This window comes from Engystomops pustulosus, chromosome 2 (genome assembly GCF_040894005.1).
Source record: "Engystomops pustulosus chromosome 2, aEngPut4.maternal, whole genome shotgun sequence".
Classification (NCBI taxonomy): domain Eukaryota; kingdom Metazoa; phylum Chordata; class Amphibia; order Anura; family Leptodactylidae; genus Engystomops; species Engystomops pustulosus.
The window spans coordinates 234,410,170-234,432,549 of record NC_092412.1 but is presented as its reverse complement, the minus strand read 5'-3'; the positions used below and the strand labels follow the sequence as shown (position 1 = coordinate 234,432,549).

The following is a 22,380-nucleotide window of genomic DNA, read 5'->3' as shown; positions in this document are numbered from 1 at the left end:
CACAGGGGTAAAATAAAGCTGTGTGCTTTGCATAATGCGTAGCGTAAAGCCTTTCCCCCCTGGTGACATGACATCATCAGCCTTTTTTATATGCTTGAAATTACAGTATTAACTTCTGTCTGGTGGAGTTAAATGAAATGTAAGATCTGTATGTAGACATAAATGTAAGCAATAAGAAAACTCATAATCAATTTTCCATATTTTAAAAATTGAACTGGAATTAGTATAAACCCATCTGCATATGTGTAGAGCTCCAGTGCACACTGGGACAGGTGGGGTACGGTGATAAATCCACAACCTTTTCGGAATATTTTTCAAGTTAAGGAAAGTAATTTCCAAAATAATTTGAAAAAGTAAATGGTATTTTATTGGTATATTAGGACTTTTATATCCTGTTTATGTTATTTGCATATTTTTTTTCCATTTGTGTGCATTAACAACATGGTTACCAAAGTGTACATATATTTATTGATTAAATACTTTCAAAAACTGCAAAAAATGTAAAAAGAAAATTAAACATAGGAAAAGCATATATGATTGAAAAAAAGTATTTTTTTTACAATTTTCACATTTTGAAAGTGCTTATTGTCAGGCTTCTGGGGTAGTGAGATCCCCGTACCACCGCGGACGACAACACAAGCTGACTCTTGGGACCGGAATCTATGTGGCGCTCGGTATTTACCAGAGCCGACCGCAGAGCAGGTTGGGTTTTCTTCGGCATGGTACCACCCGGTTGTTCCATATTAGTCTCAGTGGCAGCCAAGGTCGAGGTACAAAGTCAGCAGGCAAATTCGTGGTCGGGGACAGGCTAGAGATCAAGGCAGGTGGCAAAGGTTCAGGGTCAGATGGAGCAGAAGGTCATGGCTGGCAGCAGAGGAGCGGAAACGGGAACAGGTCCGGGGTTACAACGGGAGGTTAATACACAGGAGTAACATAACTATGTAGACACATGATTAGATCTCAAAGTGTAAAATCAAAAACAAATACACAGTACTGAGGTCTAATTATATATATACCTTGTATCATCTTAGCCTCTCGGATACACTAAAGGGTATAATAACAGCATCAATAATTTACAAAAACATATTAAAAAAAGATGAAACTGAAGGAATCATTTGAAAATGTAACAGGTGTCATGACAAGCAAGTGTTAAATAAATTTATCATTAAAAACAAGCCAGCAAATGCAAACCATGCACACCAGAGGCTATCTGCTCAGTCCAAGATTAAAAACGGTAACTTTATTTCATTTCTAATATATTTTGCTGAACTTGTTTATTGAACAAGATTTTCTGCTTATAGCAAACAAAATGAAAAATACATTATTGGTGAGGAATGCAATTTTGAATATATTGATATTACATATTGCCAAGCAAAATATTTCAGGACATCTCCCTTACCGGTAACGAGAGAAAATGAAAGGAGCTAACCTGTAAGAATGATATTTCCTAAATCATAAACCACGGAGAGCTTAATTCCAAAATAGTCAAACTTTTTCTCAGAGAAAAAGAAAGTCTGAACATAGTCTTAATGAGAAGTGTTTGTGGTCACATTATCATAAGACTAAAGATAGACTATTTTCTATGTGTTACTATTTTTAATTTAGTACAGGATAGTACAGGATAGTTTTAAAATAAACTTTGTGGTGGGTATATTCCTTTGCATCCATATCCTGTCCCCGTTTATTGTCCAAAGGAAGTAGGGCATCAAGTCTAAGTGGTTTGTAGGAGTGCTATAAAACTCCATAATGCAATCAGGAATTCCTTTCCAAGAATAAGCCACCATTCAGACAACATTCATGGGAATATAGCTTGTGTTCCGACATGCCCCAGAAGAGGCCGATTAAGCAAAACCAGTAATGGTTGGCATCCTTTTGGATTTATTATGTGCAGTTTAGCTTTTTAAAGGGGACCTGTGATTCTGGCTTTTTTCTGGCTCCCTCATGTCCAAAAATGTTTTTATAGTAAATAGGAAATTTCCAAAAAAAAGATACGTTAGATGAAAGTTTACCTAGCAGTATGGAGAGCAGTGTCCCTAGTCCCATGGGAGTGGCCAGTGAGAAGAGGCTTTCCCCACCCTCGGGTAACCGCTTTGTCTTGCATCGATTTCCAGTATAAAAAGAACTCCCATGTCCCCCATATTTCCTCCCCCTGTTACTTCTCCCCACTCCTCACTGGCCACTCCCATTGGACTAGAGACACAGATCTGCATACAGGAAGGTTAACTTTGATCTAACCAATAAACTCCCGGTTTTTTTTTATAAAAACTTTGGCAATATATACAGTATTCTCTATGAGGACATGGGGGAGCCAGAAAAAGGTCTTCGGATGACGGGTTCCCTTTTAATGACAGTACTACAACAATAAAGCTAATGGATAATTTGATAAAACAGGCACATTTACTAAGGGTCTGAATCGCGTTTTTCTGCTGGGTGTCTCGAATTTTTGGGATAAGGGATTGTGTTTGTGGTGTGAATTGTCACTTATTCTTGGAGAATATTTGTATTTAATTGTATTATGTATTAAGAATTGTGATAACAGACAAAGAAGAAACTAAGTTTATGTGGAAATTATGAGCTCCAGTCACATTACTTACTTTATTTTGTACATTTTTGTAAATTTTTTGATCTTTTTGGTACTATAGTAGTTCCTGTATTTAGGGAAGTTTGGCACTAAGAGTTTTAGTATGGTTTATAGAGAAAAGTAGATGCCCGTTCCAAAAGCAGATGGCCTATGACACTGGAAAGATTTGAGCAGACATAGTGCAGGTAACTTCTATAGAGTACAATTGTTAATTTATTAAAATATACTCACAAACAAACATTAACATTTTTGGATTCAGTTCAACGCATTCATAGGTTTTTGATATGGTTGAGTAACTTGGAACCCCTGCAAATCATCTTTTCCGATATTTAGTGACGTACCTAGGAGAGGTGCCTAGGAGAGGTGTCTGTGAAACCAAGTGTGCCACTTTTCCCAAGGTCAATAAGACCACTATGTCAAATGAAACCTTTGTAGTATTAGTAACAATGTTCGGTCTTGCTCAAAAAATCCTTTCAAATATTTTGACTCCAATTTCTAGCAAACCAGCAGCTTTGTAGATTGTTGAAGTATGATTTATGAACTCGGCTAATTAAGACAAAATTAATGTACTGCGGCTCTCTCGTTATGCATTGTGCTTTATGATCTCACTGAACTCCGCTGTCCATCTTGGGAATATGTTTTTTTTTGCATAAAAAAATAAAAATGTGCGTCGGGTCAGCCGAAAATTAATCCTTCAGAAATACTACAGCAAGAAGAAAAACACCCAGCAGCTTTTGATTTAGAATAGCTGTCCTTTGAGCAATATGTTCGCTATCAAAGCAGCTGCCGGACAAATGAGCCAGTGCTAATGAATAAACTAGATCTCAATATTTAGAGCTTGATGTGTGAACTGTATTTAAAATCATTATTAGAGTTCACTTAGGCGACTTTTATATGATGTGGTCATTTATAAAGTCTACTAGCAGAAAATCACCGCCGATAAAATTCGCATGATCAAGGAAGTATTATGGGTCTCATGGGCAAAGGCTCTACGGCTTTAGAGTCAGGAGCACTAAACGTTCTATGGTTGTTATGTTAAAATTATCCAATTTTTAATTGAAAAATTAAAAAAATATTTGAAAGTATGTATCCCTTCCGCACATTTCATTTTGGGTGGTACAAGATGAACAGCTTTGAGAAAATTAAAATACTACTTCAGGGAGTTGTTCCATACAGTATATGATCCGGGGCGGATTAAGATTAGAATTACTTCCTACATATGGTTCTAGAATTAAGCTTCTGGAGATGGGAGGATGTGTCCCTTCTACCTGCCTTCTTCAATCTGTGGTTTCAGGACCTTTGGAGGACCTTCAAATGACCTGAAAAAGCTCTTTTGTACATGTATAGAGCTGAAATAGATGTCATGGGTAAAATCAGAGGATTTTATGGGTGAAGATTTTTCTCAGTATAAAATTTGGTGGGTCATTTGGGTGGCCCTGGGCCCCCTAGAAGGCTTGCACTCTCGACTGCCATCCAAAATGCCAATATTATAATACCAGCATGCCCCAGGACTCTGTACTTCTTCAACATCCCAGGTTGAAGATGAATGGAGATCTATGGTGAGCCAGCATCTGAACCTATGCCTGTTTTGCTGCAATAAAGAAGCATTGCATCTTGGAAACCGATGAATGCTGTTTATGTCTTTTATCTTGATATTAGAGGATCTTCCGGTACTTTGTGATTGATGGACAGAGCAAGTTAGCCAAGCTATTATTGTTTCCAACATCCTCAAAACTCAGACTATGTAGTCAGATATCATGATTTGACATCATTCCCGTGAAGCAAACTTGGCAGCACCAATACTCCTGACTTGCTTTCACAGTAGAACTTTGTGTTAATTCTTGGTTTAGTTAAAATGAGCTGTGGTTTCCATACCTTTGTTCTTGGCTCAACATTACTTCTCAACCTTGTTCTTTGCTCAACCTTACTTCACTCCCAAAGGGACCCCTTTAAAAAGCTTTAGTACAAGTAAGTCTGCCTACTTTGGGGCAAGTTTGTAAGTCTGTTTTTTAGCCAGGAGGTGTATGAATCAGGGGGTACAACACAAAAAATAATGATATGGAATGAAAGATGAATATGGATTTGGAATGAATGAAAGATATGGAAAGAATACACAAGATCTTGTGAAAATATTTATGCTCCCTGTGCTTAGTCATGATAATTAATAGTGTAAATAACTGCTTGACAGAGGATTAATAGCAATGTTGCATAACTGTAATTGTTTTGCAAGAGGTAAGGTCCATAACCAAACTTAAGGGTAAGATAGGGTGGACCGCTACAGTCACCAAGAGGAGCTTTCAGCAGTTAGATTTTTAGTACTCCCATGAAAATCCTAATAGGTATCTTGTTAGTAAACCACCATGCCCCCATCATACATAGCTAGACCTACATAACTCAAAGCGACTTTGTTTTATTTCAACAGGCCCGAACCTGTATTATGGACAAAGGATGGTGGAGAACTTCCAGATCCAGAGAGGATGGTTGTGAATGGACGGGAATTAACAATAACTTTCTTGAACAAGACAGACAACGGAACATATCGATGTGAAGCAACCAACTCCATTGGTAAAAACAGTGCAGAATACATCTTGATAATAAATGGTAGGTTCAATGGAGCTTAATTTTTTATGACTTTTCATTCTGAACCATTGTTCAAAATATACTGGGTCTCATTAATCAATATTTTCTGAGTATGGAGGGCAACATTATGTGGTTAAAATGAGAAAAGTTCATCTCATCATCTTGGTCATCTGGTGCCCTAATTTAAAAAAAAAGCTTCCAACACTGTCCCCCTAAAGGAAAGTTTACACAAAATGGCTGACTTAGCTTACATATGTCCTGTTTAATAAATGATTATGGGCAGTTTGAGTGGCACCCCATGGCCCAAGGGGACTCATAGTTACCTTAATCAGCCACCAAGTTGTAGACTGCCCTGTAGAGATTTTATAGAACAGAAACTCCAGCCATGTAATTTCCAGATGTGCTGGCATTTGACTCAGTGTCAGACTGGGTCTATATGATTATGGGGGACTACCCAAGCTAATTGTAGCCTTCAAACTAGGTTGACTATTGTAGGAAATGAGAAGCCCAGTATTGTATTACACACTGGAACCAAAAGAAGATCCTCTTCTTTAAAAGCCTGATGCACTTTCCCTAGATAGATGTGAGATCTTAATGGGCTACCTCGATACCATCAGAAACATGTAGAATCTTGGGGTTGTATCGTTGATATTGAAATTTTTAATATTCTAAAACGGTGGCTAACATTTTGTACACACGAATATGACCACAATATGGACATATAGAGACAGAAGCTTTTACAAGGAGGGCACTATTAATGTATGGTGTACATTGGGTATGTATGGAAAAGCTTTTACTTTGAACATGAGGGTCACTTTAAGTCAGTGGGATCCATAAGATTCAGTGGATTCATCTCTCCATCATGTTTTGCTACTATGACAGAAGTTTGGAAATAACATAAACGGGAACCCAACCTTTAGGGGATCTTTTCACTAAACACAATTTCTAGAATTTTACTTTCTTATACCATAGATGTCACATCATTTAACATAAACTGACTCATACTACCATGTCATACATCATCATTGTTTTTTTTTTTTTTTTTGTAACAGCCATTGGTTCCAAGTCAGTTCCTCAAAACTGATAATATGCACGTGAGAGCTAAGAGCATAAAGAATAGTATCCACGGTCAGCTTTGGTGTTCATGGAGGAAATGTTGTATGAGTACAAGAGTTATGATTTGTCCCAGTTGAGACTTGTTTGCCCCAATTCAGACTTATTTACCCCAATTACGACTTTTTTGTCTTGGTTGGGCATTGAGACTTGTTTGTCCCAGTTGAGACATATTTGTCCCAGTTGAGACTTATTTGTCACATATTTATCCCAGTAGAGACTTATTTTTCCCAGTCTCAACTGAGACAAATAAATCTCAAAATGTAGTACATGAAACCAGAGAAGGTGGTGATAGATCACCCCCACTATATGTATGTACCGGTGTTAATGGTGTATTATTTTTGAATCATTAAAAAATGTTGTATTTTTTTATCTTAGCATATTACAATGTCTCTGTGTTTCAGTTTTGTACTATTTTATACTATAGTACTATTTTATATTTTATAAGAAGCTTGACTAAAATGTGAATATTTTAGAGATTGATGTTACAATTCATCCATTGGGTGAATGTAATTAAGTAAATAGAGCATTGGGCTCCCATGGATACCTTTACCCCATTTACATGGGAAATATTGTTTTCTCATTGACCAATGATGTCCTAGCAATCTGCTACAAAGTAACACACAGGAAGACACTGGGAGAAAGTTGTAGTATTCATACATCACCAGTAAGCAATGAACAGCACTTTACTTCTAGATGCTACATTACATAGATGGTTACTATAGTGGTACTGGGAGTCCCATCCCTCCAATCTGCTATTTGATGACCTCACTTTACTCATGTTACATAATTTATAGCTTTGGTCATATAAGTTGAATATTGAACTGTCCTTAAATTTAAAGGGGGTCTACCAGAGCCTAAATCACAACAAGTAACACCAGCAGCATGTGGGGCACTTTATTTAGCTTTATGTATCAACACCATAAGTAGTAAATATTGCAGCAATATGGAGGAACTGTATTACAAGTGGTTCACCCCATCCACTAGGGCACCGGCTGCCATTATACTAGTATTAGTAGTGGCCTAAGGTGCTGTAAATTAGAAATAAACAAAAGACCGAATACTCACCTTTCTTTTCCACTCCATTGTGGATCCTCCCATAACCACTTGCCTCAGTTGGTATACAAAGGCTTTGTGATGATCCCACATTGACAGTTGTGGCCAGTTTTAGATTATAGAGTGTTCCCGATGGTGAACCATGTTACCGATGAGCCCTTGTATGCCAGGGAGGAGGCACAATAAACTGTAATGGAGGGTAAAGGTAAGTATTCAGTCCTTTGTTTGTTTTCACAGCATATAAATCCCTGACAACCTCTTTAATACTTATAAGAGAGATGTTTGTTTTTAGGAATAGGCTACCGTAATATTTGCTATGCAATATGTGGATATCCTTGTAGCTAAGTTACAGACCCTGCAAGCTATTATTTCACCAATCTTTCTACATTAACTTCATAAAATTTTCATAAAGATATAAACACCCTCCAGGATGAAGGATTTTAAAGCTATTAGTTTAATATGATGCCAGCAGGTGCCCCAAAGGATGGGATTTACCACTAGTAATGCACTTCCTCCATATTGCTGCAATCTTTATTACTTACGGTGTGAATACATAAAGCTGGAGAAGATTAAAGACATTAATGCACACACTGCAGAGTTAAAGTGTTACCCTTCTCTAATAATACAAGAATTTACTCTGTGATTTCATAGGTCACTTATTTATTTTTTAAACTTTTTACAATATATTTACTAATGTGCAGAATAGACAATTATTAAAACACGAATAATAAGCCCAAAGCTTAAAAGATCAGGTCAATAGACAAGCCCTTTAATGAAGAATATGTATGTCACTTGTCTGTTATATTTTGTGTACTGCTACATCGGGTTTTCCTAGGTGCATAATGCCTGTAAATGCTTGAAATAAATGGGTTCCTCCAAAAATAGCGCTAGACCTGTCTACAGGTTGTGTTTGGTATTGCAACCTTAGGGGCTAAAACCAAACAACCTTAGGGGCTAAAACATGTGGCCATGGTCGGTCTATGAGATTGCTATTACCATTGGACAGTTCGATTACAGTGCCAAATACATCGCTTAATGCCCTGGCATTAAGTTTGGTCTGTTAAAGAGGACATGACAGTCCTTGGCCACAGGTGTTTATTTCAGACTTTAAGCTACAGTAGAAGATTCAACCCATGACGTGGTGTTGGTTTAGTAAAAAAAACTGTGATTCCCTTTGGACAACCCCTTTAAGGCTGCGTTCACACATTATATTTACGTTGCATTTTAAAAGACTGACCTGATTGCATTGGTTTAATATTGTGTTAGAATGATGTTAACATTATGTTTGCGTTAAGATGTTTCCATAAACACATTCTTACTGAAATCAGACCAAGTTCCTCCCCAAAGCCTTTGAATTGCATCTCAAAATGCAAAGTAAATGCAACATGAAAGGGAAGCTGTAGACTTCAAAATATAGCGTGAGTCTGTGTAAGGGCAGATTCACACTGACTTGTCCGTGGCATGTCAATTGAGTTTTTGTTTCCGTTTTGCTTCCATTTTTTTTGTCCGCATCTGTCCACATCCATTATATATGAGGATTTCATGGATGAAGATCCTTCATCCATGGCTATAGGCCCCCTAGAAGCCTTGAGCCCTTGGATATTCCCTATATTATAATCCACTTCTGGTAAGCAAGGGGTTTTGATCATTGTCTTTCCTTTGTCTTCAACCTAGTCACACTCACCTGATCTGCCTCACTCCCCCCTCCCTCATAAATTAGGGAGATGCTGTCTTTGGGTGACTTGATTAAGGGGATTCCTTAGGGAAGAGGGAATGAGGGAGCTGATTTCATTTCAGTGAGTCACACACAGCCAGCTTCTCTCTCATTACTGAAGGTAGATTGATATATCAAAGGCAAGGTGTCTCAGATAAAGAGAAAGCATGCCCCATGCCAATCAGGAAGCTGGAGGCTTGGCTAAACTGGATGAACATGAATTTGCGTAGATGGTGAGTCAACATCACAAACAGATTTCAGAACTTTACAGGTATGGGGAGGAACAATATAGGGATAGTTGTACTGCTGAATAATTGCTGTTTTTACAGATATGTTAAGTTAGGTTAGTTAGTTAGGTTAGTTTAACTGACAGTTTCCATTTAAACTATTCTTAAATATCAGCATTTTGTCCCTATACTGTTATATACTGGACTGTTCCTATGTCTTATATCTATAAACTCCTTAACATTAACCTATAAAATCTACAAAAGTACTGTTTAACCATTCTCTCATGCTCAGGTCCTATTTAATTTGATCCTTCTAGTTTGGCAGCCTCAGCTCTGCTACATCTGTTTGGGGAAACCAAGTATAAAATTTGCTTTGCTTTGTGATTTGATCTTTTTATCCCTCTTAAAAATCCCCTGTATCTGTTCTCTAAGAGTCGCTATTTATAATTCAAGAGGAATATCTGGGAGGAAGAGTGAAGCTACTTATTAATTCCAAGCAGCCGTGGAAGTTACGATAACACTAAACAGTAGCAGGAGTTACAATGGACTGACAGTGTGGGGAAGCTTTATAGCGCGACACTATTGTTTCAGAGCACAGCTGTGTATGTGTACATCAGAGAAAGGGAAATCTGTCTAATTGTCTCGGGTAATGTACAACTTGTGGGACTGAAAGTCATTGGATCAGTGAATGTTTTATGGCTACATATTCCATATTACTGCTCGAAAGTAATTGTAAATTCCGACCACTACTCAAAATGCGTAATGCGGGTGGAAAATAGGAGGCTTAGATTTACCTTTGCATGAAGTTGGATGCCCCCCCCCCCTTTTAATTTTATAAATCTGATGCTGCTTTAGCGTGAAGGAGAATGGAAAGACATTGATAAATGTCTCAGCAAGTAAAGAGAAGCCTATTCTACAATTTATTTTCAGATCACCTCCTTTTAGACTCAACAGCTCAGATAAATGTTCATTTGCACTAATGCAGAGGTGACATGCTGCGGTAACCACCGGCGGACGGCATCAGTTTGTATTTCCTATTAATATCCTGCTAGAAACATAATATTGCAGGTCACATATTCAATCTGAATCGTCTCATTTGAAAGTTGGAAAGTTAACTATGAATTATTTATCAAGTTCAGATCTGCAGCTGTGCCAAGGTCCCTATGAAGAGCGTTGCCTAACGAACCTAAACCATGTTGTGCCATCTTGGTCTCAGTGTGAGACGCAGAGCTAAAACTTCGTAGGTGGCTGTTCATCAGTCATAGAGTAAATTGTTAACAAATGGACCTCGAAGCTGGTTCTCCTTGGAGGATAGTGAAGAAAAAAAACCTGATGCATTTTTAGAATATGGCTATGTGATGCAGATGATGCTCATAATCAATGTAACGTGTTAGGTTTACCCACGATTCGGAGATTGAAAATAGAAAAATTGTTACCAAAGGGAATAACATGTTAAATCGGCTGTCCAGATAGATCCCACCCCATGGATCATTGGCTTTGACTGCTGAAGTGGTCACTGTCTGTTTAATTGCCAAAGAAAGCGTTTAGCTCATATATGGATGTTTCCACCCTCACAGCCAGATGTTTTTCCCCTAAAAAACTTTCAGTGAATCAGAGACTTTCTAATATACTTCCGGTATATAGGCATTAGGAAAAATCAATCTGATTCATACCTATTTCCCAAATATATCTATAAGTCAGTGGGATCATAAGTAGACCTGCTTATGATGATGAAATATTAATGTGTGCATAAAACATTCCCAACATAATCATATAAAGAACAACATTATAGAAGATCAGTGGCCCACAGGGACTCTTAATCCATATCTTGAGGCAGTACAGAGATTTTGTGGAATTTCCTATGACATAAGGATTTTGGAGAATATTTTCTCAGTGCTCTACCTTGATGACTGGGTTTCACCACTTGTTGTATCTTTGCACTATCTGCCACTGTCAGTTTTGATTCACCTTGAAAGGCTACATACATAACATACAGACTGGCCCACATTTATTAAAGTGTTTGCGCCAGTTTTCTGTCTGACTTTGCACTGGTGGCACATGTATTTATAAAGTGTATTGTATCGCGGATGTACTGTTGCTTTCAGCTGTGCCACAAAATTCTGCACCTAAAGGGGCATTCCGGTGTCGATTCAGACCGTGCACCCCATTTATTACTGGGACTCATTGATCTCATGTACTATGTTTAAAGTTCCCCCAAAAAAAGTTGATGCACAATTACCGAGCAGTTCAGGGTGCGCCAGATTAATGAAGATCATGCGCCAGTATTCATTAGATTAATAATAATAATAACCTTCTAAAAACCTGTGAACATTTGTGTGCTGGTATTTACGTAAAACTATGCCAGGTCACACCTGGTGACACCACTTGACGGATATTACAAATGACCTAAGTTTTCATGTTGTGGCCTTTATCATATACCAATGCACAATAAATCCCTCCTCCCCACATTTGTGTCCATACGGGGAAGAAACAGAAGAAAAACAGGACACATATGGAGTAATGTGCAATGGATCTATTATTTACATCCCTTATACAACTATGTGCTATGTACATGTAGCTTAAGGCCTTATTCACCCCAATCACCCCTCTCCATGGAAAGACACCATGGCCCACATTTAGGAAAAATGAACTGTACTTTGTGTAGTTTACCTATACAGGGTGCAGTGTGTGACAGATTCATGGAATGTGTTGCACGTCCTTCATGAATTTTCACGAATTAACTTTTTTGGTGCACCTATAACATGGGGCATGTGGCACAATTCTGTCAGAGACTGCATGATAAATGTGGCGCATGGTCTGACCGCATAAGGAAACGCCCCTTTGATAAATGTGTCACGGACACTTCTTAAATACATTTGGAAGCAGATTGCACTGAAATGAATGTGCAGATAGAAAGTCAGAAAGTCAGACAGAAAATTGGTGCAGGGGCTTTGATACATCTGTGTCCATGAGCTCACCGTGCCGTACTCGCGTGCCATAGACTTCTATTATGGCCGTGATCTGGCTGCAATATGTACAGGCGGATAAAAGCCACAACTATGGCTGTGAACAGCTATGGTTACTACCCAGTTGTCAATTCATACATAGATTTCTATAACAAATAAATGACATTGTACGAAGTTCTAAAAACATAGATGCTCCAAAATGTTTGTGGGCTTAATCGAAAGGAGCAAAACCATGACAAGTTAAAAATGTAAAAATTTTGTAGCATGATCTGTTTTGCGCTACGGGACAGGAATATGCAGCTTGTTACTTATTGCTGAAGATTCTTAGTGCAGAATTAAACATACACTGCTAAGAATTATGAAACACAGTCCTTTTCATTGGTCGCACATTGTCTCATTCCAAGTCTAGTACTAGTCAATCTTTCCTACCTTGTAGAATGTGAAGACTGATAAAACTATGTTATATCACAAAACATTTTTCTTCTTGCTGTCCTGCATGGTGAAGTGGCTGCTAAATGTAACTTTGCTTGTATCCATTATCAGAATCCTTTGTGTTGTCTCAGTATTTACTAATCACAAGGAGCCCGAGCCGGTGTAATAAGTGCACATAAACAAGCTCTTGAGTCCTTATTCCCACGAGGATGAGCACCACTTACCAACCAGCAACATAGCAGCATATCAGAGTGACCAGCATGCTTAAGAAGAGGGACATCTCATCTTTTCAGATGTTTTATTTTTGTGTGTTCTTTGCCATAAATAAACCTTAAAACCACTAATGAACAAGCATTATAGAAAAAAAAAATATATATTACCAGGTGGCTAGTTTTATTTGCTAAAAGCATACAGAGGTCGCCCGTCATCAGGATCAAACTCCTGTATGTACAAAGATGTAATGGGGCTGTATAAAGTATTTATATTTTTTAACTTTTTAGTAAAAACTTATATTTGTAAAAATGTTATATTTATAAATTTGTCTAAAATCATAAATGATATGTTTCTAATATAAATGCAAAAAAAAACAATAACAGTATTAATTCAAATTAACTTTAATCAATTTTCCAACTATAAACTCTTGTCCTCTTTAAATAAAATAGGTCAGCTGGAGGTTGAACAGTGGGACCTTAGAATTTACAGAAATGGTCAACCACAAGTTATCCATATGAATATGACTATGCCTACAGGCGCACCATTGTTATAACTATTTAAGCTTCCATCTAAAGGTTTAGATCTGTTGGATGAGCAGATATACATCCAGGTGTATATTTTAAGATCTTGCTGCATCTCACGTTCACTTGGAGTGACATATTTCTGGGGTGGAATTTAAACTCAACAGTGACTTCATTTAGTACTTGTTAGACAAGTTGTCTTGCTAGTTGTAATTTTTTACTCTCTGTTGTTCTTTGCTGTTGTACTGACCTTTGCTTGTACTTAGATAATTCCTCTGCCTCATGATTTTGTACCTTGCTGTCATCTTAAGTTTGATCTGTTTTTTTCTGACTTTTACTTAGTTTTCTATCTTGTGTCTATTTGTTTGTCTGTCTACAGTTCTGTGCACATACCCAGGGAGTAGGGAACGTCAACCAGTTGTAGCATAAAATTAACTGCAGGACAAGCAAGTAGGCAGGAACAGAGTTTACAGGGAGCATAGGACTTGCACAAGATGTTAGTCACTGAGTAAAGAAGCAGTGATGGGAAGCATAAAAAGAAAAACATAGTAACCCCACCCCTGCTGCACAAAGAGAACCTCATTAGCATTTATATAAAAGGACATGTCACTGTTAAAAAATGCTGGAAAGCTATATTATACCATACAAAATGATAGTTTGACTTTCGGTGCTGGAATTCCCTTCTATCCACAAAGCAGTTGGAGCTATATTTTTTAAAACATGGTGCAGCAAATCAAAATTCTGTTTGTTCCTTAAAGAGGAAGAAAGTTGTCTCGCTAGTGTTAGCTATAGGAAGAATCTACTATAAATCAATGCCTGATTTGACAACCTTTAACAATATTTAGTTTTACCTGTGGAGCTTAGCCTACAACATTGCCAACTGGCAGAAAAACAATAGGCGTTGTTGGAACAAGGGTAAAGACAGATTGACGAAATGTATGCAGCAATCCACAGTTGGTGCCCCGGCTGTCAACCAATATTGGCACATTATTCTATTGATGCACCCACTTTCAATAGTCTACAGCTCACCAATAACTTTTGTAGCTGCAAGCTACTTCTTTGTTCAATATCACAGAGACAAAGGGCATCTACAGGTTGTAACAACAAAACAACCAAAACTCAATCAAAGCACAACATTCACAAGTTCAATAAATAATATATCTGTTACATTATAGGGCATGAAACATTAACAGAGTGATGGTGCGCCGGCTTCCGAACTTCTCTTTGATTATTTGTTTGAGCTCCTTGTTTTGTGTTGATTTTATTCAGAACGGCTAATAAATTATACACGGAGGGTCCGCCTTCTACTCACATTCCAGAACATTCTGTTAGTTTAGACAAATGAAAAGCGTGGAGCTAACAGAAACTACAATGCGTATTGTTTGATCCTTAATTGACAAATATAAGCATGGAATTCCTCCGAGGACAAGGTTATCGCTGATCCCTTCTTTTCAGGTGCATGTGAGAGATGAAAGGCAATATACTTTTTATGTAGCAGCACAGATGATAGTTGAAATCGATACAGATATGAGCAGAATGATCACAATCCGCCTGTAACTGTTACTTTCCTCTGCCGTCAAAACAGTCAGCAATATTATTTCCATCTTTCATTGATGGAGGGGGAGGCATGGTGGCGGGGGGAGGGGTTCTGTAAAAGAGCTTATGTATTTTTGGTGGAGTGGAAGAGATCAAACTGTTAGAATTCTCTGCGCTGCATTTGCAGAATCAATACGGCAGCTACTTCCATTTGTCTTGGCTTTTATTGTTAATAATAAATGTCAAGAAAACACTCTCCGAAACAGGAAGGTGTTCGCAAAGTCAGAGATTACGGCAACAGCACAATACCAGGGATTGTTCTTCACTGGAAATACATTCATATCATTTAAGAGGAGACGGGCCCTTGTCCTCCACCACCTTCTAATTGACTGGCGTAGATGCTACAGATATACATCAGCCTCCTACGGCTTATGTTCTGTGGTGACTCACTGCCCGGTTAAAGCGTTGGGCTGCCCATTGAATTTTTTTTAAAGCCAAATATATTTTGTAATTTTTTTTCTAGTTCTGGTCAGTTCTTAAGTAAAGTTTATTTTGTGTGCTACATTGCAGCAATAACTTTTTATTATGGGCACAGAAATCTAAGACAATAACAAAAAAATAAGAACTACTGTAGTGAACAGCATTTGGGATGTTTGGATGTAAAAGGGATTGGTTATCTCGTTCACTCGTTCTCAAATATTTTATAGATATTTGTTATGATTGGTATTATTTTCCTACCATTCTTAAAGGAACACTCCATGCTGAACTGATGTTACATCTACTGAACATCGTCACATGTAAATTACCAGAGGACTGAGCTGTGAAGAATGGATTCTCTACTTGATGCTTCCGAGCAACTTTCATCCTTCTTTCTGTTTGTATTATTCTCCTTATGTTAAATGACTTTTTCATTGACCAGTCTCAGATGTACATTTTTTCCTTGGAACTTTGTCTTGGAGGCAATCAGACTTATGTAACTGTAGTATTGAAGGTGTAGAAACTGGTACTTTCTGGGAATAACTTATTAGAAGGGTTGGTCACTTTACTTAATGTTTTTTGTAGTTTGTAAGTGTCTGGTGGCTGGATATTAGGTCATTTACCAATATACTTGTATTGAAAGTTCTGCACCACTTTCTTGACATATCAAGTAAAGCCCACTTGTTCATAAATGTCTTTTACACCTATGTCTTTTATAAAGTAGCCAGCGGTGGAACATCATGTGATTTCTAACTGTCCATGACCAATCTACCTTATAGGACCTTAAAGAGGTTTTCCCATGAAGCAAGTTAGCCCAACTTGCTGATTTGTGGGGATCTCAGGGATGGGACCCCCACAGATCATGAGAACGAGGGAACGCCCTTGTCAGCTCCCAAGATGACTGAAGCAGCTGGCTGCACTCTTCATCTCTATAAAGCTAATGGAGATTGCTGATGAGGGGTGCACCAAGGGTACATTGACCCCCATTCTTGTGATCCGTGGGATAGGGCCCAACTTGCTTTTTGGGAAAACCTCGTTAAGCTTTTATTCATGAACACTATAATAAGGTCCTAGAAGATGGATTGGTCATGGACAGTTCGGTGGATCCATTGCCTGCCATTTTATAGTCAGAATGCCTGTAAAAGACATTTTATGAACCAGGGGCTTTCCTTAATAATTCAAGAAAGCAGTGCAGACCATTTAATATCTTGTCCCCCACACAATACAGAAAACTTGAAACAAAGTGGCCAACCAATTTAAAGTTATCCCCAAGAGAGAAGTTGGCTTAGGGGCATCTACTAGGACCCCAAATACTCACCAGAATGGATATCCATTTTAACTCTTAATAATTTAAACTAACATATTTTATTTTTATTAATTGTTTTATTAATTCGTGGGGTGCAATATAACCCTTGTTATCATGATCAGTGTCTGATCTTGCAGTTAAGTGCAAATTAAGTAAATGAGGATGAGTCCAATGCTATGTACAACATGTTTTTTAATAATATTTTTCCAAAGCTTAACAGCACCTTCAATAGATCTAGCCCCATGGTGCTAGATAATGGAAATATTGCTAATTGGATATCTGAAAACTTTAAATAAATACATAGCAAGCAAAGTCAGAGTTGTATATGTTCTGAGCAGCAGGGAAGGAACTTGCCTAAGAGCTGGTTTGAGAATTTGACCATATTTTTAACAAATCAATTCCCTTAGATAGTGGGCAAATATGTGGCAAATCTGCCCACTATCATATTTTAATCCAAAGATACAATCTGCTGAAAATTTGATAATTTTGAGGCAAAGTAGACTTTATGTTTGCACTGTAAACAATAACAGATTCTTTCTTTTACGTTTCTTGTCTTTAAATGTTTCTGAGGTCTTATAGGGAGTTTACCAGCAGATTGGAGTATACAAAGCTCCAGGTATTAAATGATATTAACTTGGGAATATACAAGAAATGGACAGTACTCACCAACCTTCAGTGAAAAGATTCTTATTCTAATTACATATTCATATAGAAAACACAGGGCATTTAAAGGAGGGAGTGGTGCAGGATGCCCAAACCGAGGCGACAGCTATTTTGCGCTAATCCACACTTTTCCGGTAAGGAATTGGTAGATATTAGACCTGTGGAGCTACCACATCAAACATTTGTTTATGTTGTTAGTAGCAGCAGGACTGTGAAAAATGTTTGTATAGTCCTGGACTTGGATAATTATTTTAGTCTTCTCACACTGCTATATTCTTTGATCTCTAAATTACATTGCTCTCCAGCCCCTCTTCTCTGATTTCATTTTTAACCAAAAAACTGCTACTGCTCTTACACAGAGATGAGGGAAGGAACTGTGCTGTGAGATCTCACATAGCAATGCACCAAGAAAATAAATGGATTATACGCCGTCCTGCCACTGTAAAAGAAATGAAATCCTGTCCTGATTCTGTCCATAGCAAGGTGGACTTCTTTTTATGTGTGGATCACGGTAAAGGAATATAGAGGTAAAATCCTCTAATCTTGCATGATGACACCTTTCAGGCTGCATAATCATAACATGTCATTAAAATGTATATAATCATTGTATAAAATTTCTAAGGTTAAAAAGAAGTCATCAACATTCCATTGCCCAATCTGCTACCAGACACGAACCCTTCACATTCCTCCATTCCTACTTGGTGGAATAACCAGAAATTGTGCCCTTTTCAGGGTTTTATGCCAAAAAACTGTATCAAAGCATTGATAAATCAATTACAATATCTTCTAAATGGGGACAGGGGAGTCAGTCATTACGAGAAACTTACGACCAAAAAAAAACTAAGAACCAAATACTTCTTACCTGCAACACCTCAGTTACCAGGATAAAGATAACTATCACTTTGACTATTTTTTATTTTAAAGGAGTTCTGTTCCATAGTAAGAAGGATAGGTGATTGACCAGAGTCTGTTCAAGCTCTGAGACCCCTACTGATCAGCATATTGAAGGGGCTGTGGTGTTTCAACCTATTCATACAGACACATTAACCTCTCTAGTTCAATGCAAGGGAAACTCAGCCTTTTCATTTTGGTGACCAGTAGAGCTCCATCGTTTTTTTAATCATGGAGACTCCGTTTAAGGTGGTCACTAAATAAACTAATACAAATGGTTTGTTTCTAGCAACATTTTCGCATTATGTCCATTTTAAAGTCCCACAAAATCGAGTAACAAAAGCGAAGGCAACAGTAATAATCGCGTGTGGATTTTCACCATTTTTCTAAACTCCAATGTTTTGGTGCAGATTTATTGTGTTCAGCACTCGCTGTTCACAGGAGCACCTCCAATTCAAGCCTTCAAGCCTGTGATGCATTAAATACGAAAAAAAGAAAACACGAACAAGGGTTAACAGTAGCATGCTCTAAAAATGATCTTTCGTTCCAAATGGAATTACACCTGGTGATCTGTAATGGATTGTATTTCATGCTGACACTTTCATTCTTCTGCTGTACTGCTTTTGAGCATCTTCTTTTGTAAGCTGTTTCACTCAAAAAGATAAACAGACAAAAGCACGGCAAGAGAGAAAGGAACAGAAAGGCAGCCATGTGGAGAGACATGCTGCCTAGTAACAACCTAGCCCCGTGGCGGCCATCCTCGCTCATGGCTAGGAGATTGCAGACTGTGTTCTACTCGTAGTGATGCTGAAATGTAATGAAAATATATATAATCAGGGTGAGTCTTTATGCTTATTTGGTATACACAACATATTCACTGGGACACTGAAATAAATAAAAGTTGTAAATACTGTTTGTATATTGTGCTAGGAAGTCGGCATAGCCAAAGAAGGAAGTGTTTTGGTTTCCAGCCAACTATAGAATGCCAGGAATCTCTTTTTTAACTACCAAACATCTTAAAGTTGATGGATTCATTTTCATCACATTTACTACCGATCCAAAAAGAATTTTCCGAATCCTCTGATCTTTCAGGGTGCGACCACTGTAACTCCCACTGATTTCAGGGATCTTAAGTCCCCCATTTCTCCATAGTGACTTAATGAGTTTGCATGAGTTTTGCCAGCTGGATTGATTTTTTTTTTCAACCTTTTGGTTGTTTCTGACTATTGCTTGGACTGCTGATTTGGACTTTGATGTATTCTTTCTGTTGTGACCTTTGGCATGGTCTTGGATTATCTCTTAGCTTGTGATTTAGATCTTAACATACAATATAGGAACTTAATTTGGCTGGCTGTCTCTTGTACTCCTTTCCCCTTCACTTCACCAAATATATGGAGTGTCACCAGCTGGGGAACATCTTTCAGGTTGTTCATCATATAGGCAGGGTCAGTTAAGGGAGTTTAGTGTTGGGGGTCACTATCTGTTTCACATCCTGTACTGACGACATCTTAGAAGTAGTAATAATGATTGTGCAGGTGCATTCAGCCTTATGGAACTTCCAACGAGTACCCAAATGGTAAACTTTATTGCTTTTATTGATAGTCCTTTGAAGGAAAATTAAGCAGCAGCATAAATGTTTGGACCACATTGTCCGTTCCCCCACCTGTCTATCTGCTACCTTATGGACATATAAGAATCCTTTAGATTTACAATCTATCAGAAGAAAATTTTCTATAAAAGATTTTATCATTTACTTGAAAATATGGATTCTAATAGCCCATTACAACAATGAACTGCATGTTCTAATGGGGAGGATATTATGTGGGTTTATTTGAATAACTTTTTGCCTAAAATATTGTGGTTATTTGTTGATGATCTGACATGTAACAATGAGGATGTAATTGTAGAGTGGTCAGTAATAGCACAGACTAGTCATATGCCCGGCACAATCACATTTCTAAGTATCACAGCAGTTTATATCCAGCTGAGAACTCAATGGGAAATGTAAATAACAGATTATCAGCCAAACAAAAGACATGTTGAACAAAATGATAATTACGAGAAAGCCGGATACATTTTATCCTTTAGTATTCACACTATTCATAGGGAATTTAGGAATTGTTTTCTCAGACAGTTCATTCCAGGTAAAGATCATAGAAGTAGGTCATATCAAGTAAAATAAGATGCATTACTTTCTGGTTGGATTCGAAAATCTTTTTAGCCAATTGTCCAATCATCCTATAGGAAACATGGTAAATCTTGCATCATCATATCACAGATATTTCCTGCCAAACCTTTCATTTTGGCCAGACATGTCAAAATATATTTTCCTGGTGATTAATAGCTTTTCTAGACAATATAGTTTTGTAATAATATGTCACAATGCCAAATACTTTATGTTTACCTTGCCTCTCAGGTCGTACCAGAGGCTCCGACCTCTCAGTATATCCGCAGTACATGACCATTCAGCCAGATAACTCTACGCTAGCCCAGGTCTAACATAGAATTGCGCTATAACCTTTGCAAGGAATGGCTATAGCATATGCCAGGGCTATCGCTAGTGCCCAGGTGTAGGGCCAAGACAAGGCCTACTATACACCTCTCCGTGCCCACTTCAAAAGGAATTGGCATAAGGTGGGAAAAGTTACAATTCTTGGCTTTTTGATGCCTGGATAACTCCCCCTATGTGAATTGCAACTCATCAAAGTTTCGATGCTATATTCAATAGGTCTCTTTCAAATTCCAAGTTTACTGCAGTCTCCGATCTCTCAATTCTCCCTACAAATAAAATCAGGGCTATTTACACTTTATAAGTGCATCCTGGGAATTACCCCCCGTCTGTTGTTTTTGTTTCTATTAATTATATGCAGTCTAGAATCTCCCAGTTCTGCCCTCTACACACCGATTAACATCTTCCGATAAATAAAAGCAAGCAAAAAACAGAGATGGTCATAGCCACACCCAGTGCACCGATAAACTAATTTGCATAAACATTAAAATTGAATCTTCTATAAAGTGACAGGGCATTCAGGAACGTGAGTCATATGTCTAGGCAGCATATAACCTTAATCCTTTTTTATTTTTGGGGGTGTTTGGAAGCTGGTAGACTTTCTTTAAGGATGAATACATCTTTTGGAGGTCCTTATGTTAGTGGTGCCTTCTCGCCAACAAATCCATTTCTCACAATCTTTTCTATGAAAAGTACAGAAACCCAAATGCACATTCACCTGAACTAATTGCACAGAATCTTGAAGTGTTCCCCATAATTGGTGATTATCTGGAGGGGAGTGTCTGTCAGCCCTTTGAAATGACTTAATACCTAATTTTTGTGAATATCAGTAGTTCTACTACTGACAAAGAAAACTTAGATAAAAGAGATTACGACTGAGGATTTAGTCTATCCCAAAATTACTCTATAATATTTGAGTGCCCATAAAATAAATCATTAGATATGAATGTGTCCTAATATTGTGGGTTTTAAGACTTCCAGTTCATAGAACCTCTGGATGGAAATGTTGTCTGAATTTTATTGTTAAGCCCAAGGTTTTCAAAAAGTTTTGATTTATATGAAAAGTTTCTAAGCCTATCTGGTTACTTTATCGTCTACATCTTATTCTATATTTATATCTTTTTACATTGCCTATTGGAATAAACCGTTTACGACTTGCATCAATTTTGGCTTCTCCTAGGATAATGATCATTTGTGCAGTTATTGTAATATATTTTTGTAGGGTTCTTATGTACAAATCTCTGTTAGATTATTTCTTATGTTTAGTGGATATAAATCTGTCCTGATATTGTGATTTAGGTCCATGGCTCAATATACTGACCCACATTTAGTAAGGTGCTTGCGCCAGTTTTCTGACGGACTTTGCTCGTTGCTTCTCATGCAAACTGCTTGCATGTGTATTTGAAAAGTGTCTGTGACTCATATGCATTATACCCGATGCAACACAAATTTCTGCACATGAAGGGGCGTTCTGTTGCACAGTCGGACTGGGCACCACATTTATCATGCCGAGTCGGACAGAAGTGTGTCACACGCCCCATGTGCAACAAAAAAAGTTTGTGCACTCTGTTTGAGCAGTGATGGGGCCTCCAGAT

The 22,380-nt window shown here is 37.8% G+C and overlaps 1 protein-coding gene across 3 annotated transcripts in view; it reads left to right on the top strand.

Moving 5' to 3' along the window:
• The window catches only part of CADM2 (cell adhesion molecule 2), a 1,001,095-nt gene that overhangs the window by 905,093 nt on the left and 73,622 nt on the right, over positions 1 to 22,380 (top strand). For all 3 annotated transcript variants that reach the window (XM_072138535.1, XM_072138534.1, XM_072138536.1), the window contains one exon: positions 5,004 to 5,182. In XM_072138535.1, coding sequence (XP_071994636.1) covers positions 5,004 to 5,182 — 179 coding nt within the window. The remainder of the gene's footprint in view (positions 1 to 5,003; positions 5,183 to 22,380) is intronic.